The sequence below is a fragment of the Pleurodeles waltl genome, chromosome 3_1, assembly GCF_031143425.1.
Source record: "Pleurodeles waltl isolate 20211129_DDA chromosome 3_1, aPleWal1.hap1.20221129, whole genome shotgun sequence".
Classification (NCBI taxonomy): domain Eukaryota; kingdom Metazoa; phylum Chordata; class Amphibia; order Caudata; family Salamandridae; genus Pleurodeles; species Pleurodeles waltl.
In genome coordinates this window covers 670,788,699-670,812,348 of record NC_090440.1, presented here as the reverse complement: position 1 = coordinate 670,812,348, position 23,650 = coordinate 670,788,699, and the positions used below count along the sequence as shown (strand labels likewise).

Genomic DNA, 23,650 nt, shown 5'->3' with positions numbered 1-23,650 from the left:
TTTATATAGAGCTGCTCTACCCATCAATGATAGTGGTAGCTTCTGCCAGAGGCCTATGTCGCAATGAAGCCCGTCTATGACTGTGTAGAGGTTCCTTTGTAAAAATTCCATTGCTTCTCTGGTTATGTGGATTCCCAGACCGTTGAATCCATTGGTTTGTATGGATAAGGATAGCGGTGTTAACAAACATGGCACTCCCCCTGCCAGCGGGAACAAACACAACTTATCAAGGTTCATACGATACCCAGAATGATCCCCGAATATTCGAAACATCTCTAGTACCTGGTCAATATATAGGGTATGGTTTCTGAGGTACAGAAGGACATTGTCCACATACAAGGAGATCCGTTCTTCCTAGTCATTTCCTCCCTCTAAGCCCCATATAAGTGAGTCCGCTCGCACCCAGGCCACCAGGGGTTCCAGCGCTAGGGCAAATAGCATGGGTGACAATGGGCATCCTTGTCGAGGGGGCCTTACTAAGGCTAAAACTGCCTGAAGAGTACTCCATTGACCTTAACCCTTGCTATCAGGTTTGTGTAAAGAAAGTGGACCCTGGCACAAAACTTATGTCCAAAGCGCTGAAGAGCGGCGAACCAGAAGTCCCACTCAAAGCTATCAAAAGCCATTCGTGCATCCAATGACAGCAACACAGCAGGACCTCGTTTGACCTTCCCTGTTAAATGTAGCTGCGCATATAGCCCCTGTAAATTAAGACATGTCCCCATGTGAGGCATAAACCCAGACTGGTCAGGGTGTATCACTGAAGTGATCACTTTACACAGTTATTGTGCCAATACCTTCGCCAGCACCTTGGCCACTACATTCAGGAGTGTTATGGGGCGATAAGAGGAACACTCCATGGGCGGCTTAGTTTTCTTGGGGATCACTACGATCGTCACCAGTCTCTGGTCTAATGGGAGTTCACTCACACTTAAAGCATCATGACACATTGCCAAGAGGTGTAGCGACACCTTCAACACCATCCCCTTCTAGATTTTGAACGATAAGCCAATTGGGGCCCGATGCGTTTTCCACTTGCAGGGACATCAAGGCTTCTGTAATCTCAGTTTCAGAAAGATCACTCTCTGTCTACATCAGGCAGGGTTTGAACCTGAATATCTCGAAGAAACTCGTTGCAGCCCTCCAAAGTTACCCCAAAGGAAGTTGGGCTTATGACATCCTTCGGTCTGGTGCATTCTGTATGGACCTGTAAAATAAATAAGTGCTTTACAAGCGGTTCAGAAAGTGGGGACACAGTGTGACACAGCACAAGGAAGGTTGTGTTTCCTTGATAGAAACATAAGCAGCATTAGAGCACTGGAATGTTGTCTGCTCCATTGAAGATGGTCAGTACAATGGCTCAGGCCCAATACCGTCTGCCACAGGCCTTCTACTCCAATGTAACTGTGTTTTTCTTTCTGTTTCCTTCCTTTCTCCCTTTTAATTTAGAATATTCTGTCAACAGTGAGTGGAATGTTCCTATAGAACGTCTTCCTCTAGCTATACCAGTTATTAAAGGCCCTATGTCTTAACTTGGTATAGAACTCGGGTTCAGGGCATTTTACAAACTCAGTAGCCCTCTGCAGAAGTACGTAATGCTATAGAAGATCCGTCCACCCCCTATAGTACTCCAGGATTTGTCCTTTCTCTAGTTTTCACTTTTTATTGCCAGGTGGTTGGGCCCTTTGCAGGTTTTCCCATCTTGCAGCCAGTCAAAGCAGCCAGCCACAGGTAAAGCTAACAGAGCTGTTGGCACTGGCCCTGCCAAGCCACAGCAAAACTTACAAAAGTGCACTAAAGTAACAACGCATCTTTGTGTTAATTGAGCACAGCACAATTTCACATGACACATCCATATTTTGTTAAAACTGTAAACACCTAGTAATTTTGTAACTAGACAATGCAGGCTCTTGCTTTTAAAACACAAATTGAACTATTGCTAAAATATACATCCCTGGGTGAAGCCTAAGAGGTCAACCAAAGCAGCAGGGCTAACACTTCGAACTATGAGTCAGACGGATTCTTTCATCCAATACATGAAAACAGAGTGATAAGTTGTGCATTTTAAATGCAGTGGTCAGACATATTTTAGTGGATTTGACAACGTTTATAGGCTTCCGACAGAACCCTAAAAAGGGGCATGAGTGATTTGGCAACTAAAAAGCAGTTTCTACTGATTTCAGTACAAAGCACTTTACAATAAGTTTTCACAAAGCTGCTTCATTACACCATTTTTTGCGAATTACTTCCATGAAATAGCAATGAACATGTGAAATAGTTTTAATTCCATTTTCAGAAAGACACTTCTGACAGACTGTTAACCAAAGGAACATTTTAAGTCTAACCAGTGAGACATTGCAATATATGCTTGTTTGAGGCTGTAGGTGAACTGATCTCAGAATATTTAGCTTAGTGGGCTAACACACCAGGTTTTTGGATGTGTGACTGGCAAGGCACAGGGTTGAATTCTAATCCACATTCCATTCCTCCTGAGATTGAATAAGTGGGTGCCAATCAATTGGTAATGTCACCTGAGCCTGTTAATGACTCTTTCGGTAAACTGTGCTATTCTAAATCAAAATAAAATAGTTGTTGTTTAGCACCCTGTATTGAGTAGTTCTCATATGAGACGGACAAAATGCCATCAAGCCTAAAGAACGGTCAAGAAGGTAGTTGCCTTGAAATAAGTTTACACCCAATGGTGCCCTAGAATGCAAAGAATGCAAACGTTCCTTCAAGCTCCAGAACACATACACTGCGTGGCTCATGGACAATATTTTGCAAGTAGGTCACTCGCAACAGACGTTGTGCATCTTAATAGCATATGTTTTAAAAACATAACAGCAGCCATGATTTCAGTTCTATTCTGAAGCCCATGGGACAGAAAGTGTCAAACCCACTAAAATATCAATGTTTCCTGTTGTAACTCCTGCAGGGACAGTGTTTTTCAGAAGAATTATCATATTCTCCATAATGATTGTTCCTAAATGTGTATACATAGCCTGCCCAGGGTAGAAAAGGGGACAGACTCAAATGGGGACAAGAGAGACACCCAACAGACAACATGGTTACAAGTTTGTCATTGTAACAAATAGTGCACAAAATAGTGTTATCATTGAGCAATGATTTTTTTATTGGTAACCTATTATTCCCAGTATCAGAGTTAATATTATTCATTACTACGCACCTGTAAAGCGCATGGCTACCCTGAGGCATCCCAGCGCTATAGTGTAACACACTAGACAAACAGCGAGAAAGCAAAAGGACAACCATCCTTAGCAAGGAGGTCACAAGGATTGCACAAGTAGCCAGGTCTTTAACTGTTTACAAAATGACATTACCGATTCAGAGGCCCTCAACGGAGTGGGTATAGAATTCCAAAGCTTGGAAACATTGTATTGAAAGGAACAACCACCTCTCCTGGTTCTGAGAACAACGGGAACCACTACTAAATGGGCCTTAGAGGAGCGCAGCGTCCTAGCGCGGTTATAGGGAGTAACGCATGAATGCCCAATCTTTGGTCTCGTCCAGGTAAGTGACCTGCATGCAATGTAGAGAGATTTCAATGTGATCATTTGAACCACCGGTAGCCAATGAAGCATTTTTAGAGCTTGCCAGGCAGACTGATGTCTAGTAATGTTACAAAGAAGACAGGCGGCAGAGTTCTGCACCACTTGTAGTTTAACTGTTGATTTGGGGTCCCCAGATAAAGCAAGTTTTCAGAGTTTGCACCCTAAGGTAACTATAACTCGTGCCTTTGCCATGCACAGCTAATTACTCCAAATATTGTATAATTGATGAGATATTGTATGGCATCTTTGATATTATCACTGCAACATTTGCAATAAAATTATTGATAAGAAAACTGCATGAGCTATAGTTACCTTAGGGCATGAGTTATAGTTACTTGAAATAGCTCCAACTTTAACTGCTGAATTTCTATGGTTTTGTACGAGTAAATTCAAAACCTAACTATAACGTCCCTGTAACCTTTGATTTTTTTCAGTGAATTTCGATGTTTTTTTTAACGTAAAGACATTTGAATTACTATACGTTATTCCAACACCCCACCGCGCACGGCCTTTGAATGAATTAGTGTATGAATGAGTCTGTGGTTTTTCTTTAAAAAAAATTCACAAACGTGAATGTTTTGTGAATAATTTGCAAAAAATTGCATATTTTGGCGAAAACCGCAAATGGTGATGTAAAATTATTTTATCTGACTTTAAAAAAAACTATATCACACCCTTAGGGTCAGGATACTTTAACCTTGACCCCTTAATGCTACTTTCAATTAGGATTTTCACTCCTGGAGACTGTCCCGTGAAATAAAATGGCAACCGCAACATTCTAGTGAGGTTGCGGTCAGCCAATCACAGCGTTTCTTTTCGTACGTGCATTCGCAAAAAATAGCAAATTTCCGCAAGATATACGCAAAATTATTGTGAAGTTGCTGTGGCCAGAGATATACAAATTTGGATTTTCCTAAATTTCGCAAAAACTACTGAATAGACTTGCACCAAATAAGCGAAAGCACAATCTACGTACCAACAGCTAGCTTTCTGCTAAATTTGGTGTAATTCTGTCCAGTGGTTTGGGCTGTAGTCGTGTCAAAGGTCCTATGGAAACTAACATGGTAAACACAAATTTTTTCATCCCTCCTTTTTCTCGGCCCCCACTTGATGGATCACCTCGAAACTTTCTATGTGCGACAAGAATCACCCCAACACTCTTTTGGAAAAACTTTTTGAAGATTCGTCAAACGGCGCCAAAGATATAGGCAAGTCGAAAAAACACTTTTTTAATGGAAACACGGTCCTAATTATGAATGCCACTAGGTAATATATATTAAACTGAAGATGCAAGGCCAGCAACTTAGTTGCTGAATATTTTCTACTATTTGGCCCAATCTCTGGCCCCAACTTCAAAGTCCCTGACCTTGCCCATAGCTGTCAGGATCAAGATTCCCACAAGTTGTTTTATACAGTTCAGCCTTTGAAATAACTGTGAAATGCTTTGTAAGAGGCTATAATGGAGGCCCCATTTTTGGCGCTGGTCAGCAATTATCAATTAAAGAGCCGTGTGTGCCCTGGATGCTACAGAAGTCCGGGCTTAAACACACCAAAGGCGGAGGGAAGGGAGGTTTCGACCCCCAACTTTCCCGATATGTGACTCAGTATAAAGAAGCTCTTAGGTGTTTTAATCTCGAAATGTCTGGTGACACTATTTTAAGCTATACAAAAAAATTGTTTGGCTTGTTGTTAGAGAAGTAATTTTCACAGAACCAGACACGTCTCACAGTACTATAATACGATAAAGGGCATAGCGACTCAACAATCGTAATTTAAACAAGTTCCAGTGTATCAAAATCACTTAAAGTGACTATTTTCCACTGTTGGAGGAGTTCGTTCTTTGCAAATATCACTGCTTCATGGTAACTATCTGGACACCTGCTGGTGTTTGCAGTTGGCGCCTGGATCCCCAGGAATCCATTGAGGTTGCAAATAGCATTTGTTTGTGAGAGTAGATAAGCACTGACAGATATTTGCTTCAAGCGTACAGTTGGATCGTTAGAGCTCAGTTTTAAAAGGATGCATTTGTTGGATAGCAGTTCAGTTTGGAAATGCATCAGTTAATGCCTTCTGTGAGTAACACGTCTACTTATTTGAAACCTGTGAGTGCCATATTTTCAGTTCTTGAATTCACAGACGTCCATAATAACTATTTACCATGCTTCTATTTATATTTCCTAAAATATTACCTGGAGCTATTTCCCTCACAATAGTGGAGTGTGCACAAAAGTTTAAGGGCAGCCAACTTTGAACTGTGTATCATTTAAACCACAAGTCATTTGAAAGCACACAGAGTAACAGGCATGCACACCCTTCTCCTTCCTCCATCTATTTGTATATATGTATGTATATATATTAATAATTACACAGTGGCTGTCATGAATTTAAGGTTACAAATTTATAGATATCTGGCTGATTGGGTTTGTGTGGTGTCCCGAGGGAGTCCAACTGGCAAGCGGCTTCAAATAATAGAGTGACCTGATTCGCCGAGGGGCTTTTTTCTCATCAGATGCCTCACTCCCACGAGTCGGTCAGGAGCTTGCACTCTGATTGGCTGGCGGCAACGTGAAAAGAAGTGTTGTTGACGCTATTACAGGACATGGGGACTCGATCTCTGTATCCTGAATAGGAAAATAAAATAAAGTATAAAGGGGCAAGGTAGGGGCACCCAGACCCCTTGGACTTTGGAGGTGTGGGGGGGGGGGGGTAGGGTGTTTCCACAGGGACGTTTCCTGGGGCCAAATTTAAAAATATGAGTTGCCATGATTTAGTGTAACTCTTCTGGGAGCCAGCGCAACCCTTCCCCCCCGCTTTAGAGAGAGTCCAGCAAGATTGAAAAACTATTTTAAAGAACTGAAATTTAACAGTTCTAGTTAAATCAAGTAACCATAACTTTCGCTCTCTCCATGCACAATTTATGATCTCACATAAAACATCACTCATTACATGTTCTGTGATGTCAATGATAACATCACTGATTACATCTGGAATGACATCATTAAAGACATCACTGTCCTTAGTGAATGCACAAGTTATAGTAACTCCATTTAACTAAAATTGGTGATTTTTAGTGTTTTTGTATGTTTTAAAATTCTATGTTTTCAATTACATTTTCACCTAGCTACAGTGTCACTTTAACTTTTAGTTTTTCAGTGAATCACTGAGGTCCCTTCTAATGTAAATTAAAATATTTTTACCATACCTAAATATTATGCCTCTTAAACTTTTCTCTTTTCAATGAAATATATATGTGTGTGCGCATATATACACAGACATATATATATATATATGTATATATACATGTACATGTATATATACAGAGAGAGAGAGATGTTCAGTGTGTAAAAAGTCAATTAATTACTATTGTTGAATGTTGAGAGGGGCATGATTCACATGAGTTGAAGCCTTGAATGGTCCATAATGACCCTGTGCCTGCTATGGTAATAGCACATTGCACTCACCTGATCTGCATGTAAGGTTTATTCAATGCTGTTTTTTCATGACCAGTAGTTTTAACCATTGCCAGAACACAAGGGCTGTGAGATATTTACAAATACTAGGCTTTGTGAGTAGGACCGTAGATGTGCTTTTTTCTGTAAAGTGATTCTCCCTTAGTCCTGTAGATATTAAGCAATGCTTTCTGTACTCACCTAAACTCTACTGATGTATTGTAGCAATTCATGTGTGAATATATGTTTGTTAGTCAGCTTACTCCAAATAATGCATTACTGTGCAACATTTATTTTCACTGGTATTACATAAATGTATTTAATACAGTCAACATTCGTACCTCTTTAGAAAGAGAAACGCCATTGTTGCATTATTAATGACTAAAGCTTAAACATTGCATTTTCGTCCAGCTGTTTCTGAGCTAAAGCCCAAAATATAGGCGTAGTATGAAAATCAGAGTTACTGATATATCAATATCTCAGCTAGAGAAACTGCAGACAATTCTGAAACTACAAAGAATCCCCTAATTTTCTGTTTTATCTCTCGTTCTTGAATGAAACTGAATTTGATTGGACATAATTCCTATAAAAAAATATTCAGACTGCAACCATCTTACTTTTAAAAAAAAGTAACAGTCCTCATTTAAACAAAAAATAAATAAATATATATATATTGATAATTTTGTGAAGTGTGCAAATGCCAAAGAAATCTTGGCGCTGAAAAACTATCTCCGTCACATGTGACTGCAGCTGAACACAATGCTTGAACCTGAATCATAAATTATACCTCTCCCACTGGACGGGAGAACAGTCAGGTTTTGAGATGTTTTCTAAAATGCAGAAAGTTAGGTTGGCCTCTCTTCTATTCCAGCAGGTTATTCCACAAATGGGCTGTCGCGTAGATGAATCTCCTGCCCCCCTAAACTGGATCTCCCAATTTTACAAACGTTAATCATTCTGGAATTAGTAGATTTTAGTAATCTGCTGGGGGTGTACCAAGTGAGATTTTTCTTAAAATAGTCAGGAGTAACTCCATGCAACACTTTAGGAGCAAAACCGAGTCCCTTTTCCTCATGGGCAACCAGTGGAGCTCTTTTAAAGTCCCTGATACTGACTGGAATTTAGGGATTTAGATACTGTTTGCAAAATAAACAAAAACAGGCATACTCTGAGGGAGCCGATGTTTCATAACGCATAAGTGTGTAGGCTTCGTGTCTAATCTTTTACGCAGTTTCTTCCTGGCATGTTGGAGGGTTTAGGGAGAGATATAAACACAAAGAGGCTTCACTCCAAAATTCTTCTGGGCTGGGCTGGCCTACTTGTCGAGAGGTTTTAAACCAATCTTCGTCTTTCCTACATTTTAGGGCACAGCAATGGTCTTCAGACCTTTTAATGCCGCGCCCCACCAAGAGAAAAACAATCATCAGGGCCCGAATTTGTCACAATTAATCTAATAAATTGGCAATGTTTGAATATGTCTAGACGTATTTAAACATTGTAGTTAAGTTGTGTCACCATTTTAAAAATGCAATAAAATACATTATACCAAAGGTACTGTTCTGCTCAGGCAGGCCTTACTAATGTTTAAAAGCGACTACATTGTGGTTACAAGGGTTGGGGTGGGGGTTTTCAAGAGTATTTGGAGTCTCTTCTTTTTTGACACATACTCCCAGCTTGGATATAAATGACAAAACATATTAGTAAAGCGATTTACTACTGCTCATTTATATCAGTTTAAACAAAGCCCTGTTATTGTCACCATGTTATGGACCCATCTCCTGCCCCATGTTCTGGGTCTCTGTGCCACAGAATTTGTGTTTAAGGCTCACAGTTTGTCTCTCCTAATCCATCTATATACACTTCTTTGCCCCAGAGAACGATGTTTGTATCTCCTTGATCCAGTGCCCGAGTCTCTCCATCCAGTTTTTGCTTCTTCCTGTTTCAGTGTGTTTTGCTTTGTCCCTGAGTACCTTGTTCCATTTACGTTTTCTCAATTTTTCAATAACTATGACTCTTTATCCTAGTTTGCTTGACTGGGATAGGGAATCTTTGCCACTCTGTTCTGTGTCGGGTAACATATATTTTTAAAGTTTATGTATCCCTGCCTAAGTTGTGAATGCTTTCCTCTCCTAGTTTTAATGCATTCTTGTCCATTTGTTCTGGTCTCCCAGTACAGTATCTGTCTCCTCAAAACCACTGTCTGTCTCTCCTTAGTCCTATAAAATGTCTTCCTATAATTCCCTCTCCCAGTGTCATGTCTCGCTGCATCCATGTACATTTGTATTTATTCTTCTTTTTGCATCAGCCAAAGCTGAAACCTGGTGCACCAAAATATTAACAGCTGAAGTACTCTGGAAAAGGGAGACATAGGGATAGCATAACAGGGAGACACAGACCTTGGGACATAGGGGCAGCGCCAGCAGTGTTTATCCTTCGTGGCTTTAGTTGCTCAGTTTTTTGTCAGAATATCTGTAGCTTCCTTTTCTAGTCTCTATTCATTATTGCTCCACTGAACATGTCTCCCTATTCTAGAGTTAATAAATCCCTGCTCCCAAGTTCTATGTCACCTTGTACCTGCTTTGTATCTCTTTCTCAGAATCTATGTCTGTGTCAAGGTTTCTGTCTCCTTGCCCCAGTGTTTGTATCTCCCTATTCTGCTGTAGGTCTTCTTATCTCATTGCCCATGTGTTATTGTACAAACTGTTTTTCATTACCTTTTTGATTGCCAGGGACAAAAACAGCATGGATACTGTATTCCTTAGGGTGTTGAATCTTTTATGCTTTCCGTTCACAAGTTCCCATATTCCCTAAGTGAATTTACAAGTACTAAGGGACCCTGGAGTGCCATATGATTATGGTTGCTCACAGTGTTCCTACTATAATTCTGATCAGTGAAGTTATTTAGTGGGTGAGATGATTTCTAGTTCTGCTTCCCAAAAGGGTTGATCATTATCTTGGCAAGGAAGCTAATTTCTTTACATTTGCCAGCAATCATTAAGCTTAGCTGCTCTGATCCTAGGGTGTTGCCCCACAAGCACTTTATTAAGACAATGCTGAGAGCTACTTTCAGTTGATTAGAAAATTATCCTTGTCATCAAACACTAGTCCAAGACCAACTTAATCCATTACTTTCACTGGGTTCTTAAGCAAATGATCGCTTCAACAGATAGCTTGCACTTGCCCTGTAAAGTCTCTCACATTTATGAACTGGCCCTTAATAGGTCTTTGGATCACCATTTGTTCTAAATTTCCCACATAGCCTCCATCCGGCTTCCGTTAGGAGTCCTGCTGATGTCATTTGACTATGATTGACGGCTAAAGGAATATGACCAGCATGTAGCTCACAGCAGAATTTGTGTGAAATACTACTTTTGATGGGCTGTTATATTTGCATCTTCTTGTTTGGAGGCCCCAGCCTGTGTGATGTATTAAATTGGTCTTTTTAACTTGTAAGCCTATTGAGTAGCAGACCTGCCAACTTGTAAACACATTTCACCATGTCAGGAGGGAGTGGGGCCTTGGAGGGGGCAAGGTCTTGTGCCAAGTGCTAAATAACTGGCACTCTACCCTCCACCAAGCCCACCACACCTGCCCCCTACAAAAAAACCAAAGGGTTTCAGATGTTGTTGCTGATGTCCTGGGGTGTATTCACACCCCTTAATGGATATTGGCTGCTTACAGCTTCTAAAGATATGGTGGAAATCCACTCTCAGCAGTGGTTCCCAGTTCATCTTTGCTGCCACCATGTGATTTTGGCTCTTCACCAGGAGACCGTGTGAAGGGAGCCAAAATCGTGTGACACATAGTGGCACCGTGTGACTTGACGGTCTGGAGTAGAGGTATGCAAAATTTATTTCACCTGCCTTGCTAGTAATGTCTTGTATACAGAACAAACATGTGATTCATGGGCGATACTCAGAGGTGGCACTTCTATACTTGTCCATTAGTTGGATATGTCTTGAGAAAGAAATATCACTGCCCTGAATAGGGAAGCTGGCTCTAGTCCGTGCCTGAAGCCCCGTCCCAGGGAATCCAGTCTACTGACATCAACTGGACTTCATACAACTCTCACTAGCCTTCTTTGAGCTGGTGAGCCCAAAGGGGCTTGGATCCGGTTGTTCCCTGCCCAGGTAGCAAAGGGGCTCTGGCCAGAGCCTGGAGCCTTGACCCATAGGGGCCTGGCCCCAGGCATTCATGCAGACCTCACTGGCCTCTCACAGGGCCTCCCTTGAGCTGGTTGGCCCTTATCACCCAGTGACTGGGGCTCCGACCAGGCTATCAAGCCCCAGGGATCTACTCTGGCTTTGTTGTACTCCTGCTGTGGACTTGTCGAGCTCAATAGCCAGAAGGAGCACAAGATGTCTCCACAATTTGGGTGTACCCTGCTCTAGGTACTGAAGGTGGCTATGGCCGGTGCCTGGAGCCCCGCTCTGGGGGGGCCAGTATACAGGGTTGGGGCTTCACCAACATCTCACTGCACAGTAGCTACTCAGCTACTTATAAAATCCCGACCCACAACTAGGTTGTCTATGACTGATTCAGTACTAGGTGCCTCGTGAACATATGGTACGTTAGGGACAATGAAGGTGGCCCTGTTCCAGTCCCAAAGCAAATGACAGTACTCACTTGCACAGCCGTCTATCCCAGGAAATCTAAGGCTATCCCAGGAAATCCAAGTCTCCACAGCTCTCCTATATCATTTCAGCTTAGGAGGATTGTGTCTTAGAGGTGTTCAGTCCTAATCAGTCAAAATCCCACAGAGGATACCTTTACCCATTCGGCTCCTCAGCCAAGCACATACACCAAATGTCTGAACCAGCCGTTCTCTTGTAAACACAGCTCATGTTCCCTTCTCATGTGTAAAGAGGGAAAATCTTGGTGAATTCTTCTTCCCAGTGTTAGGAAGCAAAGCCATTTATGGACCAAAAAGTGATGTAGTTATGAAAGCTTCACCGCCATAAGCCTGACAAGTATCATTTTCACAGTCTCTATGCATACTGAAAATTGAGATCAAGCAAGCTTTTGACCTTCAGCTCCGTGGGAGGTTTCTGTACTCGCTGACCTTGCCATAGTGTATTTGCATTATTTTTTTAGATGGTTACCACCCCCGCCGCACTCCCTATCGGCTTCTGACCCTGGAGTGGGACACACCCGGTGCACATCAGGTGCTAGGAACCTGAAAGTGGTTCCTGAGGGGCTCATCGCCGCGTCGCTGAATAAGTTAAAATAAGAGTAGTGGTATTTCATTGGTGGTGTGAGGGCCTCCTACTTATCCCGCACCTTCCATGCTTCTTCACAGTACCATACTAGAGTCAAACTCAGTGGGGTCCTCTTTCACTGCTGATTCTGCCAAACCCCTCCCTTTACCTCTGGGTTGTTAAAAAATAGGTGGGGGCTGTGGACATTTTGTTCATCCCTTTATACATATCACTATTTAGATGACAAGGTGTTTGGCTGTCTTAAGAGAATCATAGTTACTACTGCTGTTTACCCATACTGTATTGAATTTTGTCACTTTTACATTCAAAGCACTGGACAGAAATCACACTAAGTCAATGCCTGCCTCAGGCCATTGTGAAGCTTTTTTAAAATAAGTTAGTCAGATTTCCCTTATTCGCATCAGTTTGAAGTCAGTTGCTGTGTGTTGGCTCGGGAGGACCACAAGGACAGACAACAACTACTGCAGCTGAAGCGATACATAGGAAAGTCCAAAGTCACTGTTGCCCCTTAGGACGATGTCTAGCTGAGCAGCATCAAATCCCTAGCCCCACTTTGCATCCCTGCCAAATAAAATCAGCAGCTCAAGCCAGTCCTTATCCCAAAGTTACAGATGTGACTTGTTGACTTCCCTTACCTTCATTGTCGCAACATGCGGGAGGCTGTTCACCTTGGAATCCTTCTGTGGTATGTGTAAGCCCCATCTCTCTCATATTTTCAAGGACCAGCAAAGGCTCACCGAGCATCACCAGAACTGCAAAGCTTTCCAAGGCTTCAGCTTTTCTTTTAAAGCAAATACATTCCAAGTTTCCCTGCCCTTCGCAAAGAAAAAAGAACTCTTCCTGGAGCTCACACTAGCTTCTCTGGGACCGTGTGCTACTGCACTGGAAGTTGCCAGTCTCCGCCACATCAGGTTTGAAGGTCTTACCCAGATTCCTTGTCTACCAGACATCACATTTCCCTTCTGAACATTACTAATCCATCTCTTAGAACTTACCAATTTTCAACATGGGACTGTTCCACACACTGGCAAGTTGTTTGAATATTTGCTATTACCGCCTAGATTTGAACCTGTGCTGGCTCCATGTGGGCCCTCACTCCAGTCATCCGTGCTCACTGCAGTGCAACTCCTGGTCCTCACACCTTAACCCCTGGTTCTCTCAGTGCTGACTGCGTGTGGGTATGGGCCATGGCACTCCACTACCTTGCATTTTTAGGGCTAGTTGATTCAGCAGATGGGATTTTACACACTCCTTAGCAGATTCCAACTAACATGGCCATCGGTCCACTGTACCAGCACTTTTTCTGGTTTTCGGTGAGCTTTGGCTTCAATTGCCTTAACCAGTCATTGATACTGTAATGCCAGTTCTGCTTACTGTAAGTGGCCCTCTGGCCACTTGCATTCGATGCCTTCCTCAACACCAGCCTGCCAGGCATCTTTCCCATTAAAGTTTGGGAATAGGTTAAAACCATTTTGCTCACAGGACTGGTATCACTGAAACTTGTATTTCTGAGTTCCAACTGTTGTGAGGGAAGGTCCAGAATGAACCAGCTACTAAATGATTTTATCAGTTTTTCACTCAAGCCCATTTCAAATGAATGATATATGCATGTGATCATCGCTACAGGCCTCCACAGGAAGTTCCTCTTGCTTGGACCTGCCCAGAGATAGTTAGTCACCCTTCAGGTCCTATCACACACGCTTATACTTCACCTACCTAACAAACTGGGCAAGACGGCAAGTTGTGAATCAGCAGCAGGGACCCCACTTCAGCCAGCTTATGACAGCCTTCACCTTCATTACAACACAGCATTCCGATCGGCTCTCAGACTTATGCATGTTTTTGATTCCTTGATCCATGTTTCAAGATGGGTCAGGTGGGTTACTTACATTGCTGCAGACCCCTGGCACCTGGCAGAGGCCTCCATGCCTGGCTGCACAATGCTGTCAGGGTCCATCTCTCTAACAGAGTGGGCAAGGTGTACTGGTGGCAAAGCCATTGCAGGACCCCACCTCAACTAGTGCATGCTGGCTTTCAATTTCAGTGTGCCACAGCATTTCAATTTACCATCGGACTTGTACATATTTTAAACACCTTGGTCCATGTTTCAGAATGGGTTGGGTGGGTAACTAACAGTGCTGTAGAACCCGTCATCCATCATAGGCTTCCCTGCCTAGAGACACAACACTGTCAGGGCACTCTGAGAACAGTCCACACCAGTCGATAGTTGTGGTGGGAGCAAGGAGCCCCTTCAGTGCCCCAGCAGCCTCTTAGGGGAACAGAGGCAGTTGGCAAATTAGGACCCAGGCAATCTCCTTAATTCCTTGTGAACACAACAAAGCCTGCTGCCAGGGGACTTTAACACTATCCTCCAAAGTGGAAAGCCACCTGCCACCCCGAAACCTTAGCTGACCTAGAGTCAGCCGTGGTGTACCGCCATGGTAGAAATGGCATTCAGCAGATGTTGGGTGTGCCCAAACAGCAGTCCTGGGAAGGGTACCCTCTCTTCTGGGCAAACCATCTTCCCGCTTTTTTAATACTCTATGCAGACTGCACAGATCCCACCTGTTCACTTACCAACTGTTTTTTCAACGCTCGTTAAAGATGGCTATTGGTCTCGTGCCCTTATTTAAACTTAGCTGGAGTTTACCATGTGCTTTGGGCTGCATTCTCAAAGCACAAAGCATAGCTTAACCCCATTCATGGGGTGGGCCTCGATCAGTAGGACTTAGGCCCCCTGAGTGATGGGATTAAGTGGCTCCCACTAACAGCTCTGTCACCATTCCAACTGGTCAGGTGCGCAGGACCACATGACTCTTCAAACCCCTGCTGGGCACACGGCATGGGCAACCAGGTACCTGGCAGCAAGGGATGGCTGCCCCACTTCCATATTGACCATCCTCCACATGCCACAGCTGTTGGTAACCAACTTTTGACCTCTCTCTGTTGAGAGTCACCTGCCAAGGTGGAGGTCCCAGGCCATCATGGCTGGTGAAGGAGAGCTAGGTTTCACCCTCAGCACTGAAGAGACTCAAGCAATGATCAGTTAGGGGCGCCTCCCTTCCTGCTCACCCCTTGCAGTGATAACTGCACACGTCAGCTGGGTAACTTCAAGTTGCATAAGTGCATAGAGAGACCACAGCTAATCTGCCATCCAGGCTGCTGTGTGAGTCAGTTTCCCCTGATCATAGTGGATGAATGTGGTTTCTGTCTCTGCAAAGTTTTCTGTTGTTTTGGGTCCCTCCCAGGCCCGGAAGCCGAAGTGTCTGCCGCACACCTCTGCTTAATGACTGCTCGTACAAGTTCACCCCTGCTGAGATCGTAGAGCACTAGGCCGTGCTGACCCTGGTCCTCCGGTGTCGGTCAGATTCTCTAGAGAGGAGCTTGCCCTGTGCCTGGACCTCACACCACCACAGACCGCTCTGCTGGCTAGTGCACAAGTGGATGACTGGATCCTGTGCTCCATCTGGGAGGCAGCCAAGGTCAGGCTTCCACCATCGCTCTAGCTGCATTACTGTTAATTATTTTTCTGCAGGTTCAACTTTATAAAAACCTTGCCATGACTTTTACTTCTGCTTGCTAGTCAAGTAGATCATCCACCAGGGTTGTTACTGACCCCTGCAGGACCGATCTGAGGACCTCACTAAACCATCCAACCTTTATTTTCCACAGGTGGCGGGTAGAATGGGGAGGGAGTTAATCAATGCAAGCTTATGACCCTTGCATACAGGGATTTACTAATTCATGGATAATAACTGCAATCCTCCATCCCTGTTAGCTAATGGTAAACATCTGCTGATCCATTCAGTGTAGTTTTCACAGAGTTGTTACTGCTCGATCTCTTGTGGCTGAGCATCACTTGTCCCTCTAAGAATTTGAATGCTATGCGCTGGAAATCACGTAACTAGTTAGCATGGAGGATTCACATTCATTATCAGAATTAAACTGTCAAATCGCTCCACCAAATGAGAACAGTCTTGCACCACCACTCACAAAATCAAGAACACCTTTCAGATTGTCAGTCCTTTCTGTGTCAGAGTCTGGTGATGTTTGGTTTCCCTTAAGCTGCTTCGACCCGGTTTTGGTCTGGATTACTAGTCGGCATTAGTTATGTTGAGAACTATGTTGGTATCTGATTATCTTTGCAATTACGACTTTCATTCTTCATTAATGAAAACATTCTTGGCAAATACTTTTGCTTTGCTTCATTGTATGGCAGTCCAGGATTTTGTGCTTCAGCAGCACAATAGGAAAGTCCCCGGCCATCCCTCTTAATCATGGCCCCCTTTCTGAAAACCAACAAATGGAACCGAGTCCTATTCTGTTATTCCTAAAAGGGATGGAAGGTGGTTGAAATACCTCAGGCCAGAATAGCTGGAACCCTTGTGCCGTCCTTGGAGAACAACCAGTAGAAAAACAACTCCCAAGCTTCCTCTTTCTTTAATTTGGAGGAAGGTAACTACGTACCCTCAGTGAAAGAGGAGGATGTTTGAGTGAGAGTGTCTGACTTCCTGGTGCTTTTGCTGGGATAAAAGCTTTAAATGTGCAGATTGGGGCTTCTAAAGCAGCTTTGCCATCTGATGGTACTATTCATTCCTAATGGCACAATTAGATGGCTGTCCATAAAGTGTAGACATATGTTTGTACCATGCATCCCAGTGGAACACAGATTGGACACTGTGCTTGCTAGGAGGAGGTAGGCAGGGCACAGAGGGACACCCCATTCCGGTGGCAGGAGCCTGTACCATATGGACAAACTGGAGCCATGTACGGGGTTTGGTAAAGGTTGTTTTGGCATGGAGGTTCCTGTGAGGCTCTGCCAGGCTTCTGGAAGGATGCCAGGGCCAAGGCCCAGGGCATGTGCCCCTGACCAGCAAGCAGAGCTTCATAAAGCTCTGACTGAGTACTGGTTTGAGCTTTCAACCCTTCCAAGGCTGGAAACACTCCCTGGGCCTACGGAATCCCACCGTGGGCACTTTGTGACACTATGACTGGGGAATGCGGCCCAGGTCAATGCAGCCTGTGCCTGCTAAAAAGGTCAGAACAGGACCAGTCCTAGCTTTCAACCCTGATGAGATGGGGAGCCCTCCCTTGACCTATAGTTCCCAGTCCATAGTTTGCAAGGATGCCACTGGCCGCTTGATGAGCATTGCAGTCACCATTAAGCACGAAGTCAGCCCTACCACTCCCTCTTGTTTTGAAGAAGGATCTGGTTGGTGCGCTGGTCTCTCTTTCCTCAACCGTAACTATCTGTGTGAAGGTGGCTAGGCTTTCTTGTAATCTGGCACCAGGACTGGCAGAGGGGGTTTCTGGGTAAAGGCATCCAAACTCATATGTGCCTCGGCTGCAAGAAAAATTGTCAGGCAAGAATTCGTAACGCACCCACAAATGGTGGGTACTTTATGTATAGAAAATATCACTAGTGAAATATTTCACATATGTCTAAGTCATGATAAATGCCTCACAGCATAATTTTGAACGGCCCTCCTTCTGAGACCCATTTGTGAGATGGTGGCAGAATTCAGTGGTAATATGTTTGTGAATGGATCCTGGTGATATATAGGAGTCTTCCTCCAGAAGTGATGCTTGTGTGTTTTAGGTTAGAGCTCTTTATCAGCATCGTTCTCTCATTGCGTCTGTGTAGTAAGATGATAGTTGCTTTTTATGTGCAACCAATGTTCACCTGTGTGCATTGGTTCCTTCCTGAATGTTAATGTTTTTATGCATTAACCTGCAGGGATGTATTAGTCTTCTATGTGTAACCCCTTTGTTGTAGTGTATGCGTGTTATTTAGGAAGATATAATTTTGGTAACTTTCCATTATGTTAAAGTGGGAGCCAGGAAGAAGCAGCTGCTGAGCTTTTGTATCTGTACACAGCTCTATGTTACTAGTCTCTTGTGTTTTGGACTAGTGATCAGGAGTAGCCCTCTTGTGCAATTTGGAGTTCTCATTAATATACAATATGTGCCAATTGAGATGACAAAGTGTTTACTGAATCAATGAACACGGCTCATGCTTTATACCACAGACAAGGTACTTTTCAAAAGAAGGTAATCATCAAAATAAATATATATGCAGGAACAGGCATAGACCAGCACCTCCAGGTATAGAACACCATTCATGGAACACTTAGAGAGTAGGTTTAGCTTTCACTCCCCTTATATGGAAACAGCTTACTAATGCTTTTTACGGAATTTGCAGTATTAGTCATGCAATGGTTTCTGGTTTGCATCTAGTTAAGGTCCAATCTATTGCATGGCCCAGTACTGAAATAAAGTTCTTTCATAGAAATGGAAGACGGGTGGTTGGTTCTTCACGTTTCACAGATGATCTGAGCTGATCTACCCTGAGGTCGCTTGTGTATTCTTGTGATCTGATAAGACCACAAGTTTTCTCTCTTATGAAAGCTGTGTCATAGTTTTTCCTCTGTCGTCCATTTTCGTTGTGATTGGTCAATTTCTAAATTTCTCACTAAAATTTGCCAACATGGGGAGCGGACCTCTGCTTAACAACTGGAAGGCAGTTTCCCAAAGCCAAATTTTTCAGTGATCCGGTATTGGCAGTCGGTCACTTGTCTGTGAAGAATGCTTGCCTCAATCAGTCACACTGAGTTCTTAAATCAAGCATTGGCAAAGCCAATAGGTTCCACCTTATAGACCTATTAGTTTTGTCAGTGTTTTCTGCTGATGCTTTGCAGCATTGCCAAAAAGTGAAATGTGTTTTGACCATGCCGAGTTGAATTTGCAAAAAAGGGGGAAAAAACATAAAAAAGCATACTGATGTGGCCTCTGCCATACCATTCCCTAGACACACACATGCATGATGATATGTGCAATGGATGTGCCTAGGTAAAAGGTTTTTTCTTAATTTACTGATCTAAGATGGTGGACACCACACAGTATATTTAAAAAAAAAAGAAATGGTGGTGCGAAATCGCTTTCAGCAGTGTAGTGCATCCCTGCAGCAAATGGTAGCTTCTGGGCTCTCTAAAAAATGGAAAAACAAATAGAGTGCAAGGGAGACTGGAAGCACCTAAGGAGTAGGAGAGAGATGCAATGGGGAGTGGGCAAGGGGGTGAATGAACAAATGAGCCTCTTGAGGTTGGAACCGTGGAGGCCTTCAGTTTAAGTAATAAAGCCAGGAATGGGTGGAACCGTGGAGGCCTTCAGTTTAAGTAATACAACCCAGGAATGGGTGGAGAAATCAACAAACGAGCTGGAGAGGGATGCTAGATGAACACAGTGAGAGGGTGTGGGAGAGCAGTGTTTCTAGGGGATAGCAGTACACGAGAGAGTAAAAAAGTGCACCGTCATGGACTGCTGAAAGAAAAAGAAAGACAGTCCTCTGAGTGGGAGCAGTGCAAGGATGCAAGTCAGCCAATCAAAGGGATAATATAGAGACTATGCACCATGGGATGAATAAACACAAGGGGAAGGAAAACCATCGAATAAGAAGTAAGCAAATGAGAGTGACAAGAAAACCAACCACTGGAAAACAGTGATCGGGCTGTAAACCCATTGAAAGATTTTAGCATGGCCCCCAAGTAGATTTCTCATACCGACAGGATTAGACCTAAAAAAATAACTTTCTGCTACCAACCTGTGGACACAACTCTATATATTAATTAATATAAAGTGGAAAAGCAACCTAGCAGTGAAGTTCCACTTCGAAAAAGGATAACTTGGCTTCTCCGCCAATCATTTTGGAAGCTGGCTGGCAGTGCAGTTTAGAACATTTCCTTCAAGTGAAAAGAAAAGGGAAATGTTCTTTTATGGAAGGGACATCAGAATGAAACAAATATTTTATTTTCTAATTGTGTACGAGAAAGAGAACAAGAGAACAGTTCTAATTCAATCACATCCCCTCACACCCTCCTCTCAAAAAAGACACATGTGGTATGGCTCGGTTCCAGCACACAAGGAGAGTAACATTCAGTAGTGACATTTCTTTGTGGGACAGTTGATGGTGGGAATGATGTGTGCCTCGAGAGTTCTATAGTGACAGTGACTAATATAAACTGAGCTCTCCAGCGACAGGCTTCCCTGTATCTGATGCTTGAAACTTAATAGTGATGCTCTGTGTATCAGGGAACACCTCACACGTGGTTTGGAAGTCTAAACAGGACATGAATCAATGCTTCCAACTTTGTACTCCTAGCTGGAGAGTGCAGACATGGGCAGTGGTGCAGTTTAAATAGGGCTGAACTGAGAACGTGCAGCACTTATGGAAAGTGTTTTTACCATCCTATATTGCACCAAGCGATGGAGCGTAGCCAATGTCCTACGTTTTACAGGAGGGCTTTTTTGGGGGGCATGGGGAATCTTCCAAAGAGTTATTTTTAAAAATTCAAGAAACTGTTTTACAGCACGAGGTCCCAGAAGCCCTAGGCTTCATGGGGAGTAGTGAATGTAAAGTCACAAAGTAAAGTACAGCATGAAACAGTGCCCAGGAGCATTATTGATCTCCAGCAGCAAATTATGTCGGTCTCTGTAAGTAAACTGTATGCCTAAGCCCCTTCTCCCATATCCAACTAGGGCTTTCTCTTTGTCCTCTAGAGCCCTTCCAGCCCAGAGGGGTGGGGGTCTGTGTTTCTTCTTCAATTCTCCATAGTGAGAGACGCATTTGAAATCTCACCTTGCTGGTAGGGGACACATTTTCAGTTTGCTGAGGATGGTTCCACCCATTTCCTCACATGAGCAAAGCAGGATACCTTAGAATTCAAGTCCCAGGAAGACCTTGGCATAGTCTGCATGGAAATTTGCTTTCCATATTACCCCAAGCATTGTACCAAAAAGGTCGAACTATATTAGGGACAACGCCAAGCGCTCCGGAATATGGCAGGTAAAGAGGCCACAGAACTGAGGGAATGTGTAGAACCATTAGGCCCAAATTTTGCTTTTATGAGACAATGGCCATGGGGCACAGTTGTACTTTGGAGTGGGACTGGTGTCAAGCAGGGACTGCATTGCTCCACTATTCGCAGGCAACAAAGCATGGATGACTGTGCAGGTGGCAGATGCTTATCTATGTGTTAGTCCCATTGGTAGGTGACTGCATAGGGCAGAGTTCTGGACAGCTGCTTACGTTCATTATGTATCTGAAGAACTGGTGTGGTGGAATTAGACCTCTCTCTGCATCAGGGCTAGAAATCTCAAAGAACATTCCATTTCAGTGCAGTTTTGTAACCTCATCCTGCCTTCTCTCCCTTCTTTCCTTCCAGGAGGTGATGGCCCTCTCAGGTGAGGGTTGTCGGATCTACTAGCCATGCCAGGGATTGTGGTTTTCCGCCGGCGATGGTCCGTGGGAAGTGATGACCTGGTACTGCCGGCGATCTTCCTCTTTGTACTGCACACCACCTGGTGAGTCTCCAACACATTTTGAAGCAAATGTTCATTCTTTTTATATCCATATCTCCCCCCTTAGTCATTCGTTTTCCTGCAACAATTCAGGGCAAATGAACTAAGACTTACTTTGAGTGGCTGGAGTCAATTTTCGAGCATTTTTTGAAAAAGTACTTCATTGCTTTGGTATAGCTCGAAATCCCCAAATACCCCTTTAAAAGGATAGCTGGTGATGGATCTGGATGAAAGATGCGGTCCAGCAACCGGCCATAATGTTGAAGCTTGTAAGACCCAAGGTGATGAAGAGTTAAATGGCGTTGCTCAGTAAACTCTGCACTTTATCTCCCCAGGCGAAATTGAACGAAAACTGGGCCCGCGTTCATGTTTATTGATTTCCTTATCTTGATTGGCAAAAACATAGCACCATAAAACATCAGCATTTGCTAGTTGGCGTACCTTTAAAAGTGTCTTACTTGGATTGTAGAGCATTAAAAGTACAAATTAACTGCAAGATAAAGCTCAGCGCTGTAAAGTGCCTGCCACTGTATATTATAAGGTAGCTTTATGTACGAAACAAAATGTTACACTTTATAATAGCGTCATTAAATGAGAAGCGCCAGGAAAGCGGTTGTCAAGGATAGAAACACAAATTCAGCAGAGCCACTGACATTTATACACTACATAGTCGGCCGTAGCAACTCCATTATAGTTACATCATTCTGACCCACATGAAAGACTTTTTTTGAACCCTTAGTGACTTTTCCCCATTTTAGACAGGTGCATGAATCTTTACTTACATCTGATTATGCCACATTGACTCGCTCCAGAACAGTTCTGTGAAGATCTGTCAAGGGTCAACCGTTTTAGGGAGGTCTTAAAATTGCTCAGCCCCATGTTACGTCCCAAACGGAAATGCCAGTTGCACCTACAGCAAAAACTGCTGTACACATTTTCACCAAACCCAGATGATTTGAAGCAGCCTGATCGCTCTCTCCATAACTATACATTGGGCCGTTTTTTATGGGCGAGCGCAAAGTGCTCAGTCCATTCTGTAATCTCTCTTTGGGCTTCAAACCACTCCCATATCACGTCAGTCACCTACATTGGTTCGTGGGCTTGCCTTTTAAAATCCGCTTGCTTTCATTTGTGAAAGGCATGCATATGTCATGCCTTTGTACTAAAAACATCGATGTTTTCAGCCGATCGTGCTGCCTTTTACATAGTGTGATCGTGCTGCGTTTTTTTTCTTTACAACTCTAATAGCTCTAACTAGAGCAAATGCGAGACCAGTTGCATTGAAAATGCTTGTTTCATAGGTGACAGGTCCCTGCTGGTAGCAACCTTTTTCTTACAGGTCCACAGTCTGAGGTGGGTACATAACCAATTTACTGTTCTGCGTCCACCATGATCAAGAGCTCTAATAAACACAGCTGCTCATCTAGCCCTAGCTCACTCCATCCCTCTATGCCACATTTTATGTCTTGCCTATAGACAGCCTTTAGTTGTTTGTTTTTGAATACCTATTGGAGACAGTACGAAGACGTGGAGAGGGACTTGGGTCAGTCCACTGCTTGCCATTGGTTGGCAGGAATGTCAGTCTCATTTGCTTGCTTCCTATTCATTTGCATTCTTTCGTCTGTTTGCCTCTGTCTCGGAGCATAGCACCGGGACCATATTTTTTAATGGATACAGCAGTTTGTATCCTGCTGAAGACAATTACTTAGTTTTTTTTTTTTTGTGAAAAAACATTGGTATTGGGCCACTTTGTTTTCTTTAATGCACTTTTCCAGATATTTATTTTAATTTACTGTTCCAAGTTTGGTGCACAGCATCGTATAAAGATAAGTTAAACATTTAATAAGGAGAAATAATATCTGCTTCGTCATCACGCAGATGTTCATTTTGACTCATGCACATGTATGTCCTCATGCTGAATTGGATTTTTTTTTTTTTGCTGATGCTGTTCCACATCTGCAGACAAGCATGTTTTTTTCGTTTTGCTTATGAATAACGTTTGGTCTCTGGCCTGTACAGAGTGGCCATCTTGCTAGCTTTCTTGTTGTGGCCC

General features: G+C 43.3%; 1 protein-coding gene across 1 annotated transcript in view; it reads left to right on the top strand.

The window, feature by feature from the left end:
* Positions 1-23,650, top strand: part of DAGLA (diacylglycerol lipase alpha) — a 258,639-nt gene that overhangs the window by 17,354 nt on the left and 217,635 nt on the right. The window contains exon 2 of the mRNA XM_069223236.1: positions 21,462-21,600. Coding sequence (XP_069079337.1) covers positions 21,506-21,600 — 95 coding nt within the window. The 5' untranslated portion in view covers positions 21,462-21,505. The remainder of the gene's footprint in view (positions 1-21,461; positions 21,601-23,650) is intronic.